Source organism: Alosa pseudoharengus, unplaced genomic scaffold (genome assembly GCF_046254945.1).
Source record: "Alosa pseudoharengus isolate Yale_2024_CS ecotype anadromous, Long Island Sound unplaced genomic scaffold, YU_APseudo_1.1 YU_APseudo_1.1_scf_23, whole genome shotgun sequence".
Taxonomy (NCBI): domain Eukaryota; kingdom Metazoa; phylum Chordata; class Actinopteri; order Clupeiformes; family Clupeidae; genus Alosa; species Alosa pseudoharengus.
Genome location: NW_027468685.1, coordinates 10626049 through 10649983, shown reverse-complemented (window position 1 = coordinate 10649983; position 23935 = coordinate 10626049). Strand labels below are relative to the sequence as shown.

The 23935-nt window shown below is 41.0% G+C and overlaps 2 protein-coding genes across 3 annotated transcripts; one reads left to right on the top strand and one right to left on the bottom strand.

Moving 5' to 3' along the window:
- Positions 1-817: 817 nt before the first annotated feature.
- On the bottom strand, positions 818-4902 carry otud6b (OTU deubiquitinase 6B). The gene is made up of 7 exons (XM_076301436.1): positions 4659-4902; positions 4015-4166; positions 3785-3883; positions 3083-3395; positions 2742-2803; positions 1955-2061; positions 818-1551 (listed from the first exon to the last, which is right to left on the bottom strand). Exons 1-7 carry the CDS (start codon positions 4726-4728, stop codon positions 1467-1469), a joined length of 888 nt encoding a protein of 295 aa, XP_076157551.1. The 5' UTR covers positions 4729-4902; the 3' UTR covers positions 818-1466.
- A 1529-nt stretch (positions 4903-6431) lies between these two features.
- pip4p2 (phosphatidylinositol-4,5-bisphosphate 4-phosphatase 2) lies at positions 6432-20231 on the top strand. Of its 2 annotated transcripts, XM_076301437.1 has the most exons (8): positions 6432-6638; positions 11892-12040; positions 13578-13684; positions 15084-15207; positions 15879-15959; positions 16630-16682; positions 18817-18907; positions 19191-20231. In XM_076301437.1, the coding sequence occupies exons 1-8, from the start codon at positions 6533-6535 to the stop codon at positions 19332-19334; spliced, it is 855 nt and encodes a 284-aa protein (XP_076157552.1). In that variant the 5' UTR covers positions 6432-6532; the 3' UTR covers positions 19335-20231. The 2 variants fall into 2 exon arrangements, with proteins under 2 accessions (XP_076157552.1, XP_076157553.1); XM_076301438.1 differs by lacking the exon at positions 15879-15959.
- Positions 20232-23935: the final 3704 nt, after the last annotated feature.

Genomic DNA, 23935 nt, shown 5'->3' with positions numbered 1-23935 from the left:
GCACTGCTGGTAATATTGTTTCATCTTGGTATTTGCTATCGCCTTCTATTACTCCCTTAAATAAGCCTTAGATTAGGCCCAGCCAGGGATGGATTACTGCACGGGCCTACCGGGCCCAAGCCTTTGCATGGAATCATTGCCTCAATATCAGCAAATCAGAATGTAGGCTATGAATCTGATTGAATTAAAGTATTGGCCATCCCCAAAATGCACCAGAAGGGAGGGAAACGTGGGGGGGGGGGGGGGGGGGGGTTGGGGTATGGGGTGTGTTATATGTTATATGTATGAGGCTGTGTATATCCTGCATGGAATGTAATAATGATCATACAAATGAACTTTTCTGGGGGAGGACCCCCAAACCCCCCTTCCCACGTATGCAACAATAAATGGGGGACCTTAATACAACTGGGCCCAGGGGCCCAAAACTTCATAATCCGTCCATGGGCCTACCCATTTACTTTGGTTTCTAAAACGAGATTACTACAGATCATTGGAGGAATTGAAGAGCACTTCAAAGATTAATTTGCATTCACATAGGCTATTCTAGGCAAGGGTTTGTGTTCCTTTAGATTCATCCATATGAGCTTACACCCACTCTAAATATAGATTTGAGAGCACACTACATTTGAGGTTGAGTCATAACCCTCTTGAGTTGTGGACTTGCAAGTGATATGTACAGCTGTCTTGACAAAAGTCGCTAATGGAAAGTAGTCATTCCATCATTTATGGTCTTCATATAAGAATAAGAATAAGAATAAGAATAATGATAATAATAATAATAACAATAATAGTAATTGCTCCTTACTTTTATTAGTAATTACTCCTTACTTACCAAATCCCATAACTTTTACTAAACAAGATGACATAGTGCGGAAATAGAGCATTACACAGAATTTCAGTTTTCAGGGAAAAAGGAATGACTGTTTGTTTGATCGTTTGCTGAATGCACTTTTTATTTCAAGCCAAACAAACACTGCGGTTCCCCTGTGTGAGAAGTCTTCCACTGATGCATGGCAAATAAGTGAAGCATACCATTGGGCCAACATACTGTTAATGAATTTTCATCACATAAATCCATTCCCCATAATGGCTGGTTACTTAAGACCAAACAAAATGGTTACGTAAAACCTACAGGCATAATTTACAGTAAAAATTAGCTCACTTCAGTCTCCTCCTCAATTTGTACCGTCTTCAATGAAAACATGGTTTTGATATGCTCCAACAGAAAGGACCAAGTCTATATGAACATCAAGCCAACAGACATCTACACTGCTGAGACTAGGGCTCAAGAGCATTCGAAGATATGAAGCACTTCTTTATCTTATCCACTGCTGTTTTGAAGTCTTTTTTCGTGGCAGAACTTCTTGACACATTGGAGCTGATTTACTCAATGGCATAGTGGGTCAGGCAATAAGAAACCCTTCAGTGTTGGGTCAAAATCACAGGAGCTTAAGACATAAGGACTCTCAGCCCTCATCCTCATTTGACAATTCTTTCAAAGGCTCCACAGAGTTGTAGTGTTCTCCAAGACCATACGCATGCCTCATGTAGCTGAAAGATAAAGTGCAAATCACTTATTGAATTCAGAATGTTCACTCTTAAAACAAATGTGTTGTCCCAATCTGGACACAGAGATGCGTTAATAAACAACGTAAGTTGTGTTGTTTTGAACACATATTGTGTAACAAATAAAAAAAGGAAACAACACAAACTGTATTGTCCCTATATGGACATAGAGATGTGTTAAAAACAACACAAGTTGTGTTGTTTTCAACACATTTGTTTTAAGAGTCTTAGAATGTATTTTTTTTACTGTAAAATCCTATTTACATGTCATCTGTAGCATGGATTTGTTCAAGACAACATGCAGCAAGATTTATACTGATTTATACTGTCAGTTATAAATTATCTAAATATTTTGTGTAATGTATTCAATAATCATGAGAGTGCTTACACAAGGACAACTGGTAGCTTGTCATATTCCTCCCCAATCTTTATCAAAGGAGCATCCGCTTGGAAGACCTCTATGGGCAATTTTAGTGCCTCTGTAAGGGCACGCAGCTGTGAAAGAGGATGATGACAGACAAAATCAATTACTACTTAAAAAAAAAAAAAAAAAAAAAAAAACATTTCACATTTCTATGCATTGTGTGGAATTATTAAAAGAGATTCTGGAAAGCTGATCATTGTACATGAGTGACACTGAAACATAGGCATCATTGTAGAAAATCTAGAATAATGTGTGCCAGGGTCACTAGGACACTAGAAAAGTTGTCTTGAGAAGCCCAAACGATTTTACTACCTGTGCATTATTTACTAATTTGGTAATAATGGAAATGGTGTATAGCAGTTAATGTCTGTTTTATCTGAAAACAGAGTGCAAAAAACAGTTAAAGCTCAATCAAATGTAGCACCACATATCAGGAAAGGGTAGATGAAGAAACTCACAAATTCATTCACTGTTGGCACAAATAATAGCACTTCTGCCATTACTTGAGAATCACAATATTTCAATCACATACTTCTGTCCCCATTTTTCTTTTCCTTCAGCAAGCAGATGTTAATTGTAGGCAATCTCAAGAATAGGGACTGTGTTCTGTGCATTTCATGAGTGCAAAATCCTCTTAGCGTCTAGCCCTGGTTGGTGTCTTTATCTATCAGTTGAACAATTTACTGATAAAGTAATCTTACTTTTTTAGTCCATTTTTAGAAAGTATTTTCTGAACCAACTCTATACTCACCTCTAGCTGTCCTCCCCAGGCAGCAGTACTTTCCACATCACTGCAGTACTTCTCAAACTCATCTACAAGTATAATAATAAAAACAACAGCAGCAGTGAATTATATTATTTGCCATGCAAAAACAATTCTCAGCACACTACCCTGCCCACAACAGTAGAGCTCATAATCCCAAAACACAATTTATTTTACAAAAACATTCTTTAACATGTAAACGTAGAAGTCTGAGGGTTGAAATTTGGCTTGTTTTAAAAGGACGGTATTTTTATTTTTTTCCAGAACTATGCAATATAATTGAGTAGTGTACAGTGCAGTCCAGATGCCACCCTTACACCTGTACTCACCGGCTGAGAACATGTCCCCAGTGTTTGGGTTAGTAAGGAAGGGCAGGAAGTCGTCAGTGTGGCACCTCATGTAATTGGCAGTCTGTGCACGCAGCTCTTTCAGCCCCATACCCTGCCCTCTACTAGCCAGCTGGTCATCGATGGCGCGATACATGCAGTGGCCGTCCGACTGGATCTCCCGGATCTGGAGCTGCCGTTCCGCCAGCTTCTGCTGCAGCTTCAGGCCCTCCTGGTGCCGAGAGCCCTGGAGATTCTCCACCTCAGCCTCAGCGATGCGGGCCTCTCGCTCTTTCTCCATGGCCGCCTTCTTCTCCTGTAGGTAATCAAACCAGGTTGGGAAAGAGTGACATAACAAGCAAAAGATAGGGGTCCAGTTGGGATCCAGAAACTTAATAGGCAAAAGACAAGGGGTAAGTTCTTTTTTTCTTCCTAACAGCAACATCTCGAACAATTTAAGCATGCATGCTTAGACAAGAGACAAACAAAGCCTTCATGTGAACAACAACGTTTTGCTCAAAAAATGGCACCCAAATATTGTTAGGAATTAAACAGAAAAATAAAACATCATGGATTTTGTGAGCTCCAAGCAAATCTCTGAATCTGAAGCTGCAATTTGACAAAAGTAAGAAATGGAAGATATGCAAGAATTAATTTTAGTTGAAAGCGTTCAACCATTCCCCTGAAGTGAAAACCCATGCTCACCCGTCTTTTCTGTGCTTTAGAGGTGCGACTCTGTTTGCCATCATTTTGCTCTTCTGTATCCAAACCAATAGTTTCAATTCCATTTACAACTTCTTCAACCTGCATGCACAGCAACATAAAAAATACAAAATACAACATGAAAATACAAAAGGGAAAAAATATCAACTTAAGACTACATGACAAGTTGTAATGTCAACCCTAAAAACACTTCACATTGTAAAGCACTGTACCTTGTCTGTGACAGTGGAGTTGGTGAGCTGTCGGAGTTCCTCCTCATGTTTTTGATTGAGTTCGGCTTCTAGTCTGGCGATGTCGTCTGTCAACTGCTTCCTCCGTTTCTTGTCATTCTTAGGAACAGCATTTTTCATGCTCTGGATTTTGGCTGGAAACAAATTTAAAACTCAGAGGAACAGTTCCCAATAATCTGAACAATAAAGCTAAGTTGCTCATTTAGCAATATCAAAAAATGACGTTCAGTTTGCACGTGAGTATAGAAACATGTTCATATTCACTCTCCAGCTGTCACCACCAGATCTTAACGATGATATTCAGTAGCCTACTGTGGTCGGCTCGCATACCACCAATCGAGAAAGAGTTAACGTTAACGTTAAATAATATTGCCCTCTTGGCAACAGGGACATGATAACTTCATTCACGTTAGCTTGCTACCTAGCTACTTTGTTGACTATTGCTGCATTGTAACGTTAGGCTCATGACATGTTCAGTAAATTCAATTAATAGGGCTAAAGCTGGGTTAATTTTGTAAGGTAACAATAAGTAAGGTAACAATATGTAGGCTACGTACGGTTTAACGTTAGTGGGAATAAGTTAGCCAGCACAATACGATCCAGCCAAGTACAATCAGTTGTCTTACCTTGTAAGTCTTTCTTTTCCTTACGATGCTGTTTTGCAAGGGCCTCCTCGGAGGTTTCGGCTTCTTCCATTACTTTTGTAAATACGTATAAATTAAGATATGATGGTAATTTAAATAGTGCACACACAATAATCCCTTAAAATCATGTAAAATTACTCCATTTTCACTTCAGCTCAGTTGTATTGCCCTGTGGCTTTCCAGCATGTTGCTAATACTAGCATCAACCTAGCATGCAATGCATCAGTTTACAGCGCTCTTCAGGTCTTATGACGCAAGCAACAACGAATAATTTCATTGGACCCCTGGACTGGTAGCCCTGGCAGCAAATGTAATTTGCTGCCGCTAGGGGCGCGTCTAGATTTCTAGGTTACTGGACTGGAGGACTAACCATTGATATTTGACCTGCTGATTTTCTCATTTACATTAGGCTACATGAGCAGAATGAGAAAATAGAACTACACATAAAAACAGCATGAAATTCCAACTGCATGGAACCCTGGAGGGATCATTGCAAGATATTTTGGTGTATATTCAGAAAACGTGTAGGCCTACTCATTTGACTAAATAGTGAACTTATTTTACTAAATTGTGCTCTCAATACATAACACACCCACTCTTTAGTCAATTGTACGTATCGGTATAGTAGAATATTTGCACGATTTACTAAATTGATTACTCAATCTAATAAAATGACACCACAATTTAGTAAAATGAGCCCTCTGTAGTAAAACGAGCACACAATATATTAAATTGTGCACACAATTTAGTAAAATGAGACCACAATTTAATCAAAATGAGTGCACAATTGAAACTGCCTTTCAGCAATACAGCTTTAGAGTGTTATTCTCTAAACAGATCGTGCATAGCCCTATACCCTAATTTTAAGTAAGCCTAGGCTATACTGTTTTTCGGTCATTGAATGAAACTGATTCAAGTCAATTGCAGTCCACAGGGTATGGTATTTTTATGAAGCCTTTTTTGTTATAGATTCCTTTTTATGCTGTGTAAATGTCAGTTTGTGATTGTGTCAACAACTCCTCCAACACCTCTGCACCACAAAGTTTCATTTCTGTGATTTATACATCTCAACTGAGATTTGTTTATCCTGACATTTTTTCAATATTCTTCAATCCAGTAGGCCTATCTATTTATTTTGACCTATAGATTAGATGAGCCAATAGAACAGCCAAAACATAACCGAATTGTAGGCCTAGGCTACCTTTTAACACCTATGAGTAGGCCAGACAGGTTGGCCCATATCAACAAAATACTTTGGGCTTTTTCCACCCCCAAAGAAGTAAATATTAGAAACATTAGAAAGTGTGTGTGTGTGTGTGCGTGTGTGTGTGTGTGTGTGTGTGTGTGTGTGTGTGTGAGCGTGTTAGTGTATGTGTGTGTTGTGACTGTTATGTACTTATTTTCACTTTGTCATTATTATTCACTGTGTTCTGCTACCTTGGGCAGGGCTCACTTGTAAATGAGATATCTATCTCAATGTGATTTTCTTCCCTGGTTAAATAAAGGTATAATAATAAAAAAAAAACATTTAAAAAAAATCTAGCTGTATTTGAACTTATTAGGCCTATACGTAAATATCAGTCTAATGTATGGAATGGAACAAATAAACTACAAAATGCTGTAAAACTACAGTAATGGAGTTGGGAGTGGGGATCCCTCTTGCTCTGACTGCATACCCTTCATTTCCTTTCTACCACCTCCCTCTGCATAGCCTTACGTCGCTGACTCCACCTCCGCGGAGCTACCCTAGCTGGAGCCAGGAGTACCCACTGCCCCTGTTCTAAAAGAAGTGGACAGAGGAGCCCCACAGCTGTCCTCCTTGTTGTAGTCGCTAATCGGGTGCGACCGCGAACGCCATGGCTTCCGACGGCATGGATGAACGTTCTCCGTTGTTGTCAGCCCCCAATTCGGGGAATGTCACACCCACAGCACCGCCGTACCTGCAGGATAGCAGTCCAAGAGGTAAAATTGGCATTTCGGATGAGACGCACGACGTGCTGAATCATAGCCTGTGCACGCGTAGCATGTAGTGCAGCTTTGATTATTGTGTGAACCGATGCCATCATGGTCATCTAAGTTAAATGCAATAAAGGCAGACAATTTGTATGGAGACACCGCGATCCTTATCTAAAGATTTCAGAAATAGGGCTTTTTTAATCATACTGTTTGTAAGCAGTGTAGATGATATGCATTACTAGGCTACTGGAGGTTTCTGGGAAATGTTGTGGCTGGGAATCATGTTAGGAAAAATAGGCTACTGGATCAGTGGTGTCGGAGGCCGGGGAAGAAAATGTTACAATGTTGCAATGGAAATGACAAACGGAGCCCACTAGCGGCCCGTTGTTATGCCCCGCTACTCAGTCTATGAGTAGGCTTGCCCACCACGGGTGTCTACTTCCAAAATATTTTGTGAAAACCAAACCTTAATAATGCAATAATTTATCGGCTAATACATTGATCGATGTTTAAACGTGCATCATCGGCTGAAAAATGATGAGTGTTAGGCCGACTCGGACAATCAGTTTAGCCCTTCAAGGAGTCAGTTGTGGTTTTCGGTGTGTGCAGTCACGCATCAGAAATCAGCCAATCCTGTGTGTCAGTAGGCTATGAGATTCGGTAAGGACATTTCTTTAGAATATTGACTGGTCTAGGCTATGAGTGTCTTTTTTCTGTGTGACTGAAGACATGATTCCAGTAAGTTGAAGTTGTCGCTTAAAACTGGACTATAGCCTACTGACCAGGTTTATTTTGTGGTCACAATGTCATAATTAATATAATTATCAATGAAAGATCCATCTTTCACTAATATCTGTTGATATCTCCAACTAATGTTACTTCCAGGTAGAATCAGTGGGACACTCTCTTGAGTGTATGCTTTTATATAAGACCTATGATATGCCAGATAAGCATTGAAATTAGGAGCCAAAACATTTCCTTTTAAGATAGCCTTTTAGGCCTATAGAGCACCTCTGTAGTCGTGGGTGGCCCTGTAGTGCACCTCTGTCTTTGTCAGAGCATTTACAGATTTGCAATCTGTACCCCACCAATGACTCATGCCGATTCTGGAGCGATGGAATTTCACATCCAATTCATTCTTCAGGTTTTGATATTGTCTCACATCATTACAAAGAAATGAATTGACACAATAAAGACAATAAGAACAGCAGTCCTCTTAGACTTACATTTATTGTAGCAAACACAAGGAACATCTAGGCCTACTGGGATGTATTTTGAACAAAGGTTTTCTATAAAGTGTGTGTGGGGGGGGGGCTATAACAGTTGCATTGGCAGGTTTTGATTATTGGAGGGGATACAACCCCCCATCCCCGCTATAAGAGAAAGTGGATGTTTTTAAAGTGGATGCTCTTCAGATTTTACAAATCGGTATAGATGAGTGAATTTAACTTAAATACCAACTGTAGTGTGCTTTGCCTAACACGTTTTTTTTGTCTAAAAATGGTTACTGTTCTTCAGGAAATGCACGATAAACCGTTTTGTCATTGCGCAGAAATGCCACAGATGCAAGAAAAAATGTCGCCTTTGTGCCCATTATTTAGTCTCCAACTGGACCATATTTCACCATCTGATTAACATAAAGATTAAAACATTGGCCTGGAATTGCCTCTTTGGGTCAGCATTCCTCATCTGCAGACAAAATAGTCATTTAATTGGCCTGCAGCAGCAAGAGAGCCAACTAGCATTGTGTGTCTTTATGACCTAGTTTTTTCAAAACCCTGGATTATGATTCTTTCAAGCTTTTGTATTTATTTGCCTAAAAATATTCGTCATTCTGTGTATAAAATGGATTATCTCGAGCTACTGACATACACCAATGGTCACTAGTCTATTTGGATGCAGGGAATTATTGAGACCCTGCCACAATGGTGGTTGCCTGTGCTTAGGAAACCTCTGTGTATTCAGGTAATGTTTGAACTTGTGCAGCTTTGATACTGAATGACTGCTTCACAAATCCATTGTGTAGGCAACAGTTTGCAAGTTTACTGACATTTGTCATATTTCTAGAGCCTATTAGCCTACAGCAAAAATGTAGGTAGCTCAAACTGCTTCATATTACTTCCACTTAAGTCATTTGCTAATGAAGCAGTGTTATATTTAAGATGTGTGTATGTATACACAATGCCATGTGTAAATTGGCCCTGTATAGAATTGTGGTAATTAGGTAATAGGGTGGTAGTAGAGTGGTAATTAGGGTAAACCTGGAAGTTGACTAATACAAATGATGGAAGCATGACTTTCTTTAAGTCTTACTGGTCCAAAGTTTAAGAAGTACAAGCTGATAATTGGCAAGGTACACTTCTCTCTTGGTGCCAGGTCACATTGAACCCACAATCCTTATCCATAATATTCAGTATGCTCTTTGAAAAATAATATTCTCAGACTTTTTTCACAGTAGAATCTTTCAGGGTTCTATGAAGAACCCCTCAATTGTTTCTAGTTGACTAATGAATCTCAAATGAATGGTACTGTATTTTCGGATCCCTCTTGCACAGCATTGTGGGAAAGGATCTGGGGTGGTTGCAGAAGGAAGGGGAGGGCACTGTGAGCAGCTGGCTGTAGCTCTCCCAAGCTCAGTGGTGGATAAGAGACCTCTCAGTTTACATGCAGCTTTGGGGTGGTGGCCAGAGAAACCAAACACTTGCTTTTCTGAGTGTGCCAGAGCAGGACACATACTGACGCCGTATTGGCAATGCAGCTCTAAAGGCCTAAATAAATAGTGGTCATAGTAAACCACCTTCTGATGTTGTGATTCCGTGTTACAATTTGACATTTGTAATTGTAAATGAGCATACTGTGCGTTAAGGATTCCTTGGATATGAAAACATTCGGGTACCTGCTAATAATGTCTTTCCAGCTGAGCATCTTAACCTGCATTTCTCTGACAGGCAAATGTAAAGAAGAAATGTAACTCATTTTCTCATGCACAAAGGTTCTTAATTATGTGGTTTCATGTTTCATGATTGCCCACGTGAGACGGCTATATTAGGCTATATGCTGCACAAACGTATATATTTTTAAGCTTTCTTGCATTTCTTCCTTCAGCTTCCCCAGTTGTCTTGGGCCTTGTCATGTGTGTACATCCTCATCCTCTTTATTACTCTATCGTCCCTGTTAGCGCTAACTTAACTTCTCTCTCATTCCTTCATTGCTAAATGATATACAGTGTAATACCATGTAATACTGAGATACTGAACTCTATAACAATACCGTTGGCTTTTGCAAATCTGTGGATTCAGTTATGCTGAACATAGATCAAGGTCTAATCATATATAGGTCAGAAGGGCCTAGCAGAGCAAGTGTTCCTGTCTAAGGAACACCTGCTGAGACCACAGTCTCAGGGGGATGATCTGACGTGGTATACAATCACTGTTTGTTGTATGGCCAGCAAGCTGCATATTATTGCAAATCATCCATATACATATAATCAAGGCTTTCCAAATCAGTCTATAAACAGCTTGTATACATTACACAAAACATTCCTGTCTGTCAATGCATCTCTCAAGAGAGGGATTGCAGACACAGAAGAAGAGTTTTCTCTGGAAAGCATAAAATTCACTAGTAGACCCATCAAAAGATCCCTTTTCACTTTCTGAGCACAAAGCTAGTTGAGCAAAGGAGGAATTGAGATACTGGAGGAAAGAGCGAGAGTGGTCATGGGGAAGCTGAATTTTTTTCAACGTTTACAGTTGAGCGTTCTTACAATACTTTTCCACTACCATGGTGTTCTTGATGTCAAAAAGTATTGTCAGAATCCATCAAAACAGTTTAGAATGTAAGTATCGTATAAGTATGAGGGTGTTAAAAGAATAAGCTGGTGTTGTAAATAATGTAATTATAGTATAGATGTATTTTACTCTTTTCATTATGCACTGTTAGTGATCATGTAGTCAGTGGCTCCTGGTGAGGGTGGGGATGGCATCTGAGCACTGCAGACAACTTTACGTATTCTCTTCCTGATATAGATGAATGAAATGTCCAAAAGACAAGGTAATTCATGCTCTCACTTCTCTCCTTAACCTCTGTTGTCACATGGGTTGAAAGAGTGAGGGGATTACGCATGAGTCACATGAAGTAAAGAAAACAACCCAGGATCATGGGGCTGCAGAATAAGGAGTCTGCTGAGCTGTAGGATCATGCCACACACACACACACTCACCACCCCCCAACCACCCACACACACACACACACACACACACACACACACACACACACACACTCACCACCCCCCAACCACCCACCCACACACACACACACACACACACACAGACAACTCACACACACACTCACCACCCCCCATCCACCCACCCACACGCACACACACACACACACACACACAGACAACTCACACACACACTCACCACCCCCCATCCACCCACCCACACGCACACACACACACACACACACACACACACACACACACACACACACACACACACACACACTTACCACCCCCCAACCACACACACACACACACATACACACACACACACTCAAACACACACACACACACACACACACACACACACACACACACACACTCACCACCCACCCACACACAGACACACACACACACACACACACACACTCACCACACCCCAACCACCCCCACACACACACACATACACACACACATTCTCCTTAGATGGAGATATGTTAAGACAATTGATTGTTGGGCCTCTGTGTTTTGAGGCAGTGGCCTCTGTCCAGGCACCCCCAGTGCTGACTAATGTTAGCCTTTGGAAGGCCGGAAGTGTAATCTTGTCACTGAGTCAGCACAAGCCCCTTGTCCGGCTACTTTAATGATGATATGATGAAGTGTCTCCATCACCGTAACTGTGCTCATTGGCCTTCAGCTAAGGTTGTGTCTTTATTCTGAGAGAGAACCATACTGACCCAATGTGTGATCTCAGAATAGTGACCTACTAATACATGTGTACTGTATGTCTGATGGGACAGTGTGCCTTTATGGGCTGGATTCAGTGACGTGCAGCCAATAAGAGGCAGAGTGGGCAGTGCTTACCCTGTGACAATATAGTCTATCCAGATAACAATCCAGATAATATAATAAATGCTAATTCATGTGTGTGTGTGTGTGTGTGTGGGTGGGTGTATGTGTGTGTGTGTGTGTGGGTGGGTGTATGTGTGTGTGTGTGTGTGTGTGTGTGTGTGTGTGTGTGTGTGTGTGTGTCTTTGCAGCTGAGCTACCTCCTCCATACACAGCCATTGCGAGTCCCGATGCAGGGGGAGTGCCGGTCATTAACTGCCGTGTCTGTCAGTCACTCATTAACCTGGATGGCAAGCTCCATCAGCACGTGGTGAAGTGCACCGTCTGCAATGAAGCCACGGTGAGACATTCACACGCATTTTGTGCATCCATTCAACCACACACACACACACACACACACACACACACACACACACACACACACACACACACATGCACTCAAGCACACACACACATCTCTGACGTACAGACTTACGTACATACTACTTTCTACTTTCTTATACACAAACCCTAATAATGAACTTCCCTTGGCTTTCTCTCAAATTGGAAAAGGAACACACAATATCCTTTGGACCTGCTAACTCACAACACAGTTATTAATAATCATCCACTGTCATATATTCATATCAACCCTCCATCTAGGGTTTAAATGGTAATGTTGTACTGTTGAGGTATCCTTATTGTCATTTTGGGGGTCAGATAAGTAGCCGACAGAAGTAGCTGAGCCAAGTAGAGGTATCTACAGTAAGACACCTGGGTGCATTTCATCTGTTTTTATCTGGTGTTTACTCTTTAGATATCTGATCCAGCAGAGTGTTAAGGCAATCTGTGTGTCTCTTTCAACACAGAGAGATAGCAGGGGCAGCTGCGGCCTACTGGTTAGCGCTTCGGACTTGTAACCGGAGGGTTGCCGGTTCGAACCCCGACCAGTAGGCACGGCTGAAGTGCCCTTGAGCAAGGCACCTAACCCCTCACAGCGCCGCTGTTGTTGCAGGCAGCTCACTGCGCCGGGATTAGTGTGTGCTGCACTTCACTGTGTGCTGAGTGTGTTTAACTAATTCACGGCTTGGGATAAATGCAGAGACCAAATTTCCCTTACGGGATCAAAAGAGTATATATACTTATATATACTTATACAGTGGGTCGTCTATCTTTTCAGCTGAGTTCTCTGAGTTCTCGCTCCTGAGTTCAGCTGCGTTAAAATGTACACTTTTGGGAGCGCTGTGGCCCAACTGGCTACAGCGCCCGTACCATACAAGTGCCCACGGGGACCGAGGCTCAAGTCTGACCCGGGTCATTTCCTGTTCCCCTCCTGTCTCTCTCTGCCAGTCATTTCCTGTCAGTCTCTCACTGTCCCATCAAAACTAAAAAATAAAAGGCAGCAACATTTTTATTTATTTATTTTTCCATATGCACCCATGTATCTGTGTGGTCATCAGAAATATCTTCTTTAGCCAGGTGCATATATAGGCCATTCTTTTTTTTGTTTTGAGAGCTCAGACACCGGCCTTGCTGCCGAGCTGGTAGCTGAAGCTGGGAGGCTGACTGTGCTCTTGTGTTGCCCAACAGTCAAATCTCAGCTGAGAAGGATCAGAATATGCAGTCATTCCATGTAGGACTGACCTCAATAAGAGGTTTTAACAGTTGTGTGACTCTGCTCTGTCTAGATTCAAACACGCAAGGATTCCAAGTCTCCATTTTTATGACTTGGCACAAAATTTGTAGCCTGGCAGTACCCGCATTCTGTGCATTTGGCCACTGAGCGTACATTACGTCCCAGTAGCAGTATTAGCTTAGAGCTATGCCAAAGCAGCGCATTAAATCTGAAGTGGTTGGATTCCCAGTAATGTTAGTCCATTTTTTTTCTCTCCCCACAGCCAATCAAAAACCCTCCAACTGGAAAGAAGTACGTGAGATGTCCCTGCAACTGCCTGCTTATCTGTAAAGACACGTCCAGACGAATAGGGTGCCCCCGGCCCAACTGGTAAATGTGACGTGATGGTTTTTGTCAGATTTGTGTGTGTGTGTGTGAGAGAGAGAGAGAGAGAGAAAGAGAGTGTGAGTGAGAGAGAGAGAGTGAGAGATAGAGAGAGAGTTCTGTGTGTATATACATGCACTAGTAAGACACACCAGGAGAATATGAGTCTATGCATGTCTGGGTGAGTGGCAGACCTAACATAACAATACAAACATGGTATTCTCAGGCATGGTGAAGACTAAAGGGGCCTTTACACAACATCCACACATAAACTATAAAGGTAACTACATGAAGAAAGATATTATCAGGGATCACTTTCAGAGCGATTTTGAGACTGTTAAAAAGCTGATAGTCCATCAAATCTTAGACATTACATTCATCAACACAAGTAGAGACTTTTTTTTGTCATTGGTCACTATGGACACTTTTATTGTTATAGTTACAGTTAGTTTTATAATTATTTTACCTGGTTTGAACTGCCCTAATTCTTTAAGAAGCATGTATTAATTAGACCCTGCCCATCCTTTCATTCTCTACAAAATATCAACTCCATGTCAGACAAACCACAGTAGACAGCCGAGTTACCAGGTTAATAATATGCACAGCAAGAAAGCAGGGATGGGCAAAACCCATCAGAATTATTGGTAACACTTTACTTGACGGTGAGTTCATGACACATTCATAGCAGCTGTCATAAACTGCACATAAAGTATTCATGACTGTTTCATGAGACATGACTCAACATTCATACCAAACCTTTCATGAATGTGGAAGACAGAACGACAACAACTTGTCAAAAAAAAAGTCCAACAATCACAAAGGTAAACTAGCCTACATTCAGCTGACCCGTATTTGTGTAACCTGGAACAGTTGGACATTCCCAGTAGCAATAGATGAGAAATCATCTGCAAAGGTTACATCATAAAACAAATACATTTTTATGAAACAAACATTATTTGCTTGACCATGTTCTGTCATTTTGGCACGGAAGTAGCCCATTGACTCAGATGTAAAGTGATCAGGTAAGAGGTTTGGAACAAAAACGGCAATGCTGCTTTGCGATTGTTGGACTTCTATTTTGACAAGTTGTTGTCGTTCTGTCTTCCACATTCATGAAAGGTTTGGAATGAATGTTGAATCATGTCTCATGAAACAGTCGTGAATGCTTTATGTGCAGTTTATGACAGCTGCTCTGAATGTGTTATGAACTCACCCGTCAAGTAAAGTGTTACCGAATTATTGATCACCATCAGGGTGGAGTTATTGGGAAGGAGGGAGTTGGATGCATAATCACTCATGAAGCCAATCAACCAAAAGCCCAACCAAAGTAAACACTCGGCATGAGCATCTTTTCCTGAGACACAGTTTCTTTGACATCATCAAGTGTCGCCTCTGCTTCCCCCAGTAGACGCATCATCAACTTGAGCCCAGTGATGGTGATCCCGGAGGAGCAGCCTGCGCAGCCCGCCTTACCTGTGCAGCCCGAGGGCATGCGTGTGGTGTGCGGCCACTGCGGCAACACGTTCCTGGTAAGCACCTTCGGCTGGACAAACACAACCTAACCACATGCTCATCTTGTTTTTTTTTTACGTGCATACTGTATATAACGCAAGATAAATGCGTGGATCACTTAATCTCATCATATCCTGTGTGAGCTCTTCTGAGTGTGCGGTTGTGTTCTGTAGTGTGTGAATGTAAGTGGATCTATGGATGGGTGTGTTTTTGGTCTTTAGGTCTAGGCTGAGTTGTTTTATGTTAACCTACTCTTAACCTGTGTATGTTCATGTTACATTGTCAAAGTATCCGTTGAACTGTTTGCGGATGGCAGTAGCCATGCGATATGTTCCATATTGATCACTACAGAACCATGCCCCTAATCCTTCTACATATATGATTTCATCAACCTCCTGGTATGCATTTGAAGAATGTGTCTGTTTGTGTGTGTGTGTGTGTGTGTGTGTGTGTGTGTGTGTCTGTCTGTCTGTCTGTCTGTCTGTCTGTCTGTCTGTGTGCGTGCGTGTGTCTGTGTGTGTGCGTGTGTATGTGTGCGTGTCAATGTGTGCGTGGGAGGAGGATGTTTGCCCATTGATAGAATTAGCAGAATTGTTGATAGACAGAAATAGCTGATGCTTGATGTTGGGGCAAGCAGTAGCCATGTTACATGTTCTGAATGGGTGCCTGTTGTGCCTCTGGCGTCTAGGGCAGTGACGACGCCCCTGTATCCCAGCATGCATCTGACCTCCCTGCTGAGGGCTCCTCCTCTTCCTCCAAGAGCTCTCAGGTTGAATGTCCCCCAACAGTCCACTCTGATTGGATTGAACAGTGTTTCCGTTTTTTTGTTTCCTAATACTAGTTTGGAATCACAGACACGATTGAAGTTTGTTTAACCCTCAAATCAATGAAAGTGCTGTGCTGTGCTGCCCTACAATGGCCAGGTGCGGTGACCACTCACTGAATGATGTGGATATGTGTGCCTGTTGTTTGTCTGCAATCATCTGAGACGTGAATATGAAACTAGAGCTAGGAGGAGTTCAACATCTAACCACTCACACCGTCACTGCCTTTTACATCTAAACCGTGTTAATGTCACTAATAATAACCTTCATGCATAGTGGTCTAATGAGAAACAAACTGTCGTCTCTAAGCTTCACCCCTGTCAACACAAAATTATTTAAAACCCAATTGCATACAGTTGTTTTGAAAAGGATGTCGATGTTCTTGTGTGAACATCCTGAAATACTCACCTGGAAATCATAGAAAGATTTTCACTGTAACCCAATAGTTTGTGCCTTGTCTCTTTGCTCACGACTATGTATGTGTGAGAGAGAGAGAGTGTGTGTGTGAGAGAGAATATAGCATTGTGTCTAGAACTGTGTTTGTACAAGTGTTTGTGCGTTGTGTTTTATATACATTGTGTGCATTAACTCCATCCGTCATTTCTTTTTCAACAGTGGATGGAGCTGCGCTTCAACACTTTAGCCAAGTGCCCACACTGCAAAAAAATGTGAGTGCCTGAATCTCTGCTTCCATAGGGGCAGTGTGACCCCAGTAGCCTCTGGGCCTGAGATTGGAATCAGTCCAAGTTTTCTGCTCAGCAGGAGCCCTTTAGTATTTGTTCTCTCTCTCACAGGTCTATGCAAGAGGGTTAGGCTTTGGGTTGGTAGCTTCAACCATCTATAGCATCAGCTGAAATTGGTCTCCCACAGGCTGCTTTAAACCATGCCCTCCTGAAGGAACAGCCTAACTGTGCCATAGTGTTAGAGTTGGGCCCCCAGGGTATGTGGTGGTGTCTGAGAATGCTATACTTACCTACTGGGGTGAAGTCACATGCACTGCGAGCAGCATTAGAGTGACGCAGAGGAAGCGATAGCCATGTGAGATAGAGAGGGATGTTGAAACGTGAAACTAACACTCACACTCAATGACTAGAGGAAATGGCAAAATGGGAAGAAGGACAGAGACTAAAGAGAAATGACAGACAGAAGAAGGAGTGAGAGAGAGAGGGGGGTTGAAAGCCAGAGGAAAAAAGCACCTGAAAAGTGAGATTAGGGAGTTTTGTGTTAAGCTATCTGATTCTGATTTTGTTGGGATTTTACAAGAATGTTTCCCCAATCCAATCACATGAGGAGCATGTGAGAGGATTTCAAGGAGTTGAGAGAGAGAGAGAGAGAGAGAGAGAGAGTGTGTGTGTGTGTGTGTGTGTGTGTGTGTGTGTGTGTGTGTGTGTGTGTGTGTGTGTGTGTGTCTGTGTGTGTGTGTGTGTGTGTGTGTGTAGAAGCGCCATAATTTCATAACTACTAGAACTGCTGTGTCATTTTGACTCCTAGATTTTAAACTACTGTATATTCAACCTGCATGGCTGTATTTTTTCAGTCAATGTTCAGGCAACTTTATAAACAGTCAAAATGACCTTTGTGGCAGTTCTAATGTTAAAGTGTGTAATAGTAAGAAAACCCTCCCCCAGCCGCAATAGAACTATTTTAGATCCTTTAAGGGCTAGATATAAGTAAACAAACATAACTCTAAATCCCTGCTTTTAACATGCCATGTACTGTCCTATCAGAAATGTATACAATCCATTGAAGAGGCATGACAATAGCTGAGCTGAACTAAATTCACCAAAAAACATACACATGCTCATGTGTAAGGCGGAGAAAATAATATGGTTGCCTGTTAATAATAAGATGGAGATGTTGCGTTGATTGATGACAAAATGTATACTCTGTTCACACAAAATGTTTTAAGCCTTGAATGATTTTGCATTGAAAAATTAATATGAATCTAAAAAGACATACAAACATGTTTACAACTGTGAAGCATTGTCCTTGTCATTGAGAAACCTCTTGTGATCGGGGGATATTTAACAAGTACATATAATATATCAAGTATGAATGGCACCCCGGTGGATCTAGCCAATCAGGAATGGGGTTTCACTCCAGTTGGTCTTGTGTGGGGGGTGTTGACTGGCGAAGGCTCAGGCCACCCTCAGCATTACCTCACAGCCTCACATCATAAACAGGAAGAGTGATTCAGCGCAGGACTGGCCTGCCCTCAGCCTGACTATCCTGTTGACTGTAGGCTCCAGTTAGCATTACACAGCAATACCACATGCTGTCATGCTGTCAGCGGCCCCTGGCCATACACCTCATGGCTATAAATGAGGAAACTAAGAGCAAGAGCAAGGTTTCTTAAATTCAGACCCTTGGCAAAGAATACATATATATATATATATATATATATATATATATATATATATACAGGATATATACTGTATATATGTGTGTGTGTGTGTGTGTGTGTGTGTGTGTGTGTGTGTTGTATTGTATTGTATTGTATTGTATTGTATTGTATTGTATTGTATTGTATTATTGTATTGTATAGGCTGTTTCAGCTACTGTATCTAAATACTGTGACTTTGGCACAAATTATTTTGCATACAGTAGGTCTTTTACAAATCAGTATACAAGTTGCTAACAGTAGTTTATGTATGAAACGGTGGTGTGGTGAAGAATATTGATCAGAGAGCTATAACTTGCACCGTATAGCTACAGTTTGATGATTTAACATAGTGTGCTGCATCTGAGTGAGTGATTTGAAAGTGTGTTGTGGATTGACCATGTGTCCTGCCCTGTGTGCAGATCCTCTGTAGGCAGTGCCCTTCCTCGGAGGCGCTGTTGTGCTTACATCACAGTAGGCATGATCTGTGTCTTTATTGGCGTTGGACTGACGGTAAGCACTCTTCACAACACCCTACATCTGACCCTGCTTGTACATTACTCCTTACCTGAAGCCTGTAGAGGTTCAGTTTCGGAGTCTTTCTATGGTAGCGCTCGCTGGCCATATGGGTTGTTACTCGCCTGTGGATTTTCAGAAATTAAATTTCATAAATGCACTGTATGCTATATTTTCTTTGTGGCTTCATGAATTGTGTCAGAGTTGTTGGGAGTTCCACTTCTGCCTCTTCACTTCTGTCTTCATTTTCTCTTTGCTCTCTCTCTCAACACCTTTTCAGGTGGGGACTCAGGAATTCGCCAGTCGCTACCATGCTACCTATGTTTCTTGGGCCTTCGCTTACCTTTTGGGTCTGATCTGCCTCATAAGAGCCTGCTACTGGGGTGCCATCAAAGTCAGCTATCCTGAGAACACCTTTGCATAGTCTGGGAACCACACGAACACCCCACTGTTTAATTAAGTTGTCAGTCTGGTCAGACATGCGCAGGTATGAACTTAACATCGTCAGTCCAGGTAACACGGAGTCATGATCCAGTTCAGGTTCTTTAACAGTAGAGCAATCTAAAAATAATCTGAAAATCGTCCTCAGTATTAATTACTTAAAGAATAACTTGTGAAATTGATTGTAGTCTTAAAAAAACAATGTTACATTGATTACATACGTTACGTATTGAAGTGTCTGAATCACCTGTAATATTAATATGGAGATGCAGCGCCATCTGGATTTGGCCCACCTGGACCGGTATGACCCCTGCCCAACGGACTTGTACACATTCTAGGAACTCCGTTTTTGTTACCAACCAGACCAAATGAGGCTATCTTTTATTATCAAATTGCCCATTGCACTACAATTTTATGCAATTCTTTTGTTCAGTTGCTGCTAGGTGAAACAGCTATGAAAAGCTGAAAAGTCCTCATGTATTGTATGTGATTGATTATCCATGCTTACGACCGCGGTACATTAAAGAGGAAAAGTAATGTAAATGTCCCCAAGGTATTTTAAAAGTCATTCAATAACTGACTGTATAAGTGTTTTTGTGCCAATTTCGCCAACAAAATGTCTGTTCTGAGCAGATCCTTGCAGGGAGACTGTTCATTTTAAAAAGTGACATACCAGGCTTACTTTTTTGCATTCACTGTGAGCCATGTTATTTGTTTTCATGAACTTCATAACGTTCTCTCGTAATTACACCTCATAATTCTATCTGCCTTCATTACTGACAGTATTAAAATTCTGCTGCAGAAAACGATCATGATTGCATGATTATTATTTTTTTATTTTTTTTAAAGTACACATGTATAAACACCAGTGTTATTTTAATTGTTTTCTTTTAGGCACTGAAATGGTACCACTGCTGTCATATGTCTCTGCTGTGTGTAGACAGTAAAAAGCCTCCCTGCTTCTTGCCTGTTTCCTAAATCCAGTTGAAACCTTGCTAGCTAGACGCAGAGTAGAACAGCGTTCTGTTGAGATCAACAGGCACAACAACTGCATCTGATCTTGTTCTGAATGTGATGATACTGAAGCTCTTTGTACATAGTTATTTCAGCACATTGAAACTGTAGCTTGAGTTGAAATACTGCTTGGGTCTTTTTGAAAATGATGATAATTTACCAATAAAATTAGAAAATAACTTGGCTCTGCTTCTACCATTTTATCTGCTCCTCCCGAACTTAATTTTATCTGTTGGAGTATCAATGTATTCATCATATAGTGTGGTTTGCTGTGTGTTCAGTGTTTTGTGCTTTTGTGTCTTCCATCTCATAGGACCAGAGGAGCCATATCAGGTTTTTTCTACATTTGATAGCAGGGTCCACATGCATTCCTGAGGCTAAACTTGGGTCCTGACAGGCCTAGCAACTTGGCTATTTCTGTCAGCCATTTGTTATAGCTATTTCTTAGGATAGAAAAATTTGTCATCAAGGTTTTGACCAAATATTTAATTGCCTGGCCCCGCCCGCCTAGTATCTCCTCTCAATGTCTTTACGTTTCACTCACCCACTAGGATGGAGGGCCAATCAGCAGCAATCAGAATCAAAAGTGACTGTGGTAAATGATAGAAATGCCTACTAACACCAAAAAATTGCAGTCAGATGAATGTGTACATTTATACAGCAAAGGATTTCTAACTTCTGATACAGTTTATTATCAGTTTGTAAAGGTTAGGCGAAGTAATGTTAGGAATCCCTGATCAATGTGACATGGTTAAGTTGAAACCAATGATTTCAAAGCAAATGCAAAGTCTATGTCCATTACAATGCTATGTTTGGAAACATTTTCCAATTGTGAGTAGCCTACCTCTTCACAAAGTGAAATTAAGTGAGTCTGGTGAAACCGGTATTATTTTTATGCTGAGGTAACAATTTTAAATGATGGAAATTACTCCATAGCTTGATGGACCTCTTAAGTTCAGATGAAAAGCATTTTTGAAATCCATTTTTACACAATGCCATTGCATGCTGATGACTACACTGAATATGGGATTCATTATACAGTTAGCCCCATTAGCAAAAGTAATGATGTATGGAAAGCATAATATTCAAGCAGTGTTTAGTTAAGAGTTATCCTTAATCACACCAAAAGTTCTTAGCTAAGATTTTCAGCATGAGACTTTCCAAAACTGTTGATGGTTGTTCTAATGTAAGCATAATGTCAGGGCTGACCTCATAGCTACAGATATATCTGTATAACAGTAAATCAGGTCCACTGTTGATTGTACACAAGGGTGCAGTCAGACTAACCTTAGAATAAAGGTTCTATCTGACATTTTTGTCAAAATGGAGTTATTTACATATTTTTATTCTTTGAAAGTTTCTTAAGTTCAGATGAGGTGTTTCTTAAAGTTGTGTACATATTTGGACTTTATATCAAAAAGAACTTGTTTCTACCATTTACCATGTAACTCTATGGAATTCTAAAACTTTGAAGCTCAATATCTCATAACTACTCAAAACGCTGATAGAACCTTATTATTCTAAGGTAGCGTAATATTATCATTTATATGTAATAATAATAATAATATTTTATGAAAATGGGGTGGTGCCCCCTCAAATACAATAAATGGCCATTTAGTGTTACTGTCATATAATACGTTTCTGTATTTTACTGTTCCCAGGAAAAGGGACCAAATTACAGCAATATGAACATAAATTGAATGAATGAATATGCCACACATGGCATGTAATGGTATAATAACAGTGATGTTGATAAACTTATCTCTCTTTCTCTGCTTTCTTCTGACATTAGTGATGTATTTTCTTTTCTTATGTGCCCTAATGCCCCCTCTGTTATGGAGCCCCTAAGGGGACATGAGCAAAAAAAAATCTAAAGTTTAGTTTCATGTGCTCACGTGAAACTTTCATGTGCTCACGTGAAACTTTCATGTGCGCACGTGAAACTTTCATGTGAGCATGTGAGAATTCATGTGTTTCAGGTGAGCACATGAAAGTTTCACGTGAGCACATGAAACTAAACTTTAGATTTTTTTTTGCTCATGTCCCCTTAGGGCTCCGTACTCTGTCAGTGAATTCTGTTATATGGTCTTTTGGGCTCCCATCGTATGATTCAAGACAGTGCTTTCTGGAAGGGTTAGGGTTAAGTGCCTTGAAGTCGACAGTGGGGGTCCAAAAGACCATCAAGCTGAATTCTGCAGCCTGATTTACTTTAGAAAATAACTTCTAAGCTCTGTCGACCCTTTTATCTGCGCCTCCTGAAGTTCATTTTATCTATTGGAGTATCAATGTATTCAGCCTATAGCGGTTTTCTTTCAGGATGAGTGTAATCTAATGAGCTGATAATAGTAGTATAAGTCAGAGCATGTCTTGCAAATGTTGCATGTGTAGTCAGGGATGGATTACTGAACGGGCCTACTGGGCCCAGGCCCAGGGGCCCAAGGGGTCAGGGGGCCCTGAAGCCCAAGCCTTTGCATGGAATCATTGCCTCAATATCAACAAATCAGGATGTAGGCTATGAATCTGATTGAATTTGGTATTGGCCATCTCCAATGCACCAGAATACAGGAAATCACATCAAACAAATCAAAAATGTTCTGGGGGAGGACCCCCAAACTCCCCCTCCCACATATATGACAATAAGTGGGGGGCCCTTAATACATCTGGGCCCAGGGGCCCGAAAGTTCATAATCCGCCCATGTGTGTAGTCTGCAGCTGATAATCAGCTTGATTATCTCTAGGGTTGACAAGCTGTTTGCTAGGGTTGGCAAGCTGTTTGTCATAGGGTGTATTTTTGAAAAGAGCCACAGGGTGGCAGTGTGGCCTTCCTTGAATGTTTACAGGGAATCTCTTAGATCACAGAGAAATCATATCATGGTGGTGTGTTACACTCTTTTCTGAAGAACAGGAGATACATACATCCATTGCCCTCCCCTCTTGATATCCTCTTTCCCGATATCCACATATCCAGAAATAAGTCCCACAGAGAGAAATATACATCTTCACAGAGAAATACATATACTGGAGTTGTAATCACAGTCAGATGAATCAATTTTGAACAGAATTCAGGCAGAACTTTAGGGGAAATATTAATTAATTTCAGTAATAACTTGAAGTGACACAGCAGCTTCATCAGATGGGGGAAAGGATCCGCAGTGGCTGCCAAATGAGTGCCATTACCGTTCTCTTTGTGAGGGCACAAGTCAACTTGGCTGTTCCAGTTGTTCTGCTTTCTGGATCCCAGATTCAAGAATCCATATATTTCAACCAATATTCAATGGATCAAGAAGATGCCAGCCAGTTGATTTCTTCTCGGGCAAGCAGACTTTATTCTCTTGTATCCATTCATGGATGGAAATGAAAGACTCATCTCAATGGTGAGATGTTCAAGCAAATGTGCTTGATTAGGTAGATTAAAGCTTTCCAGCTGTAATATTGAGTGAGTTATTAGAGAGGAAATGGTCTTTTATATGTTTCAGCAGTCACGTTTTGTAAACAACGCTTACATTTACAAGCTGCTGTCCATGGTACTAAGCATGAAAAGTTTGTCTGATGAAAATACACAGGAGTGGA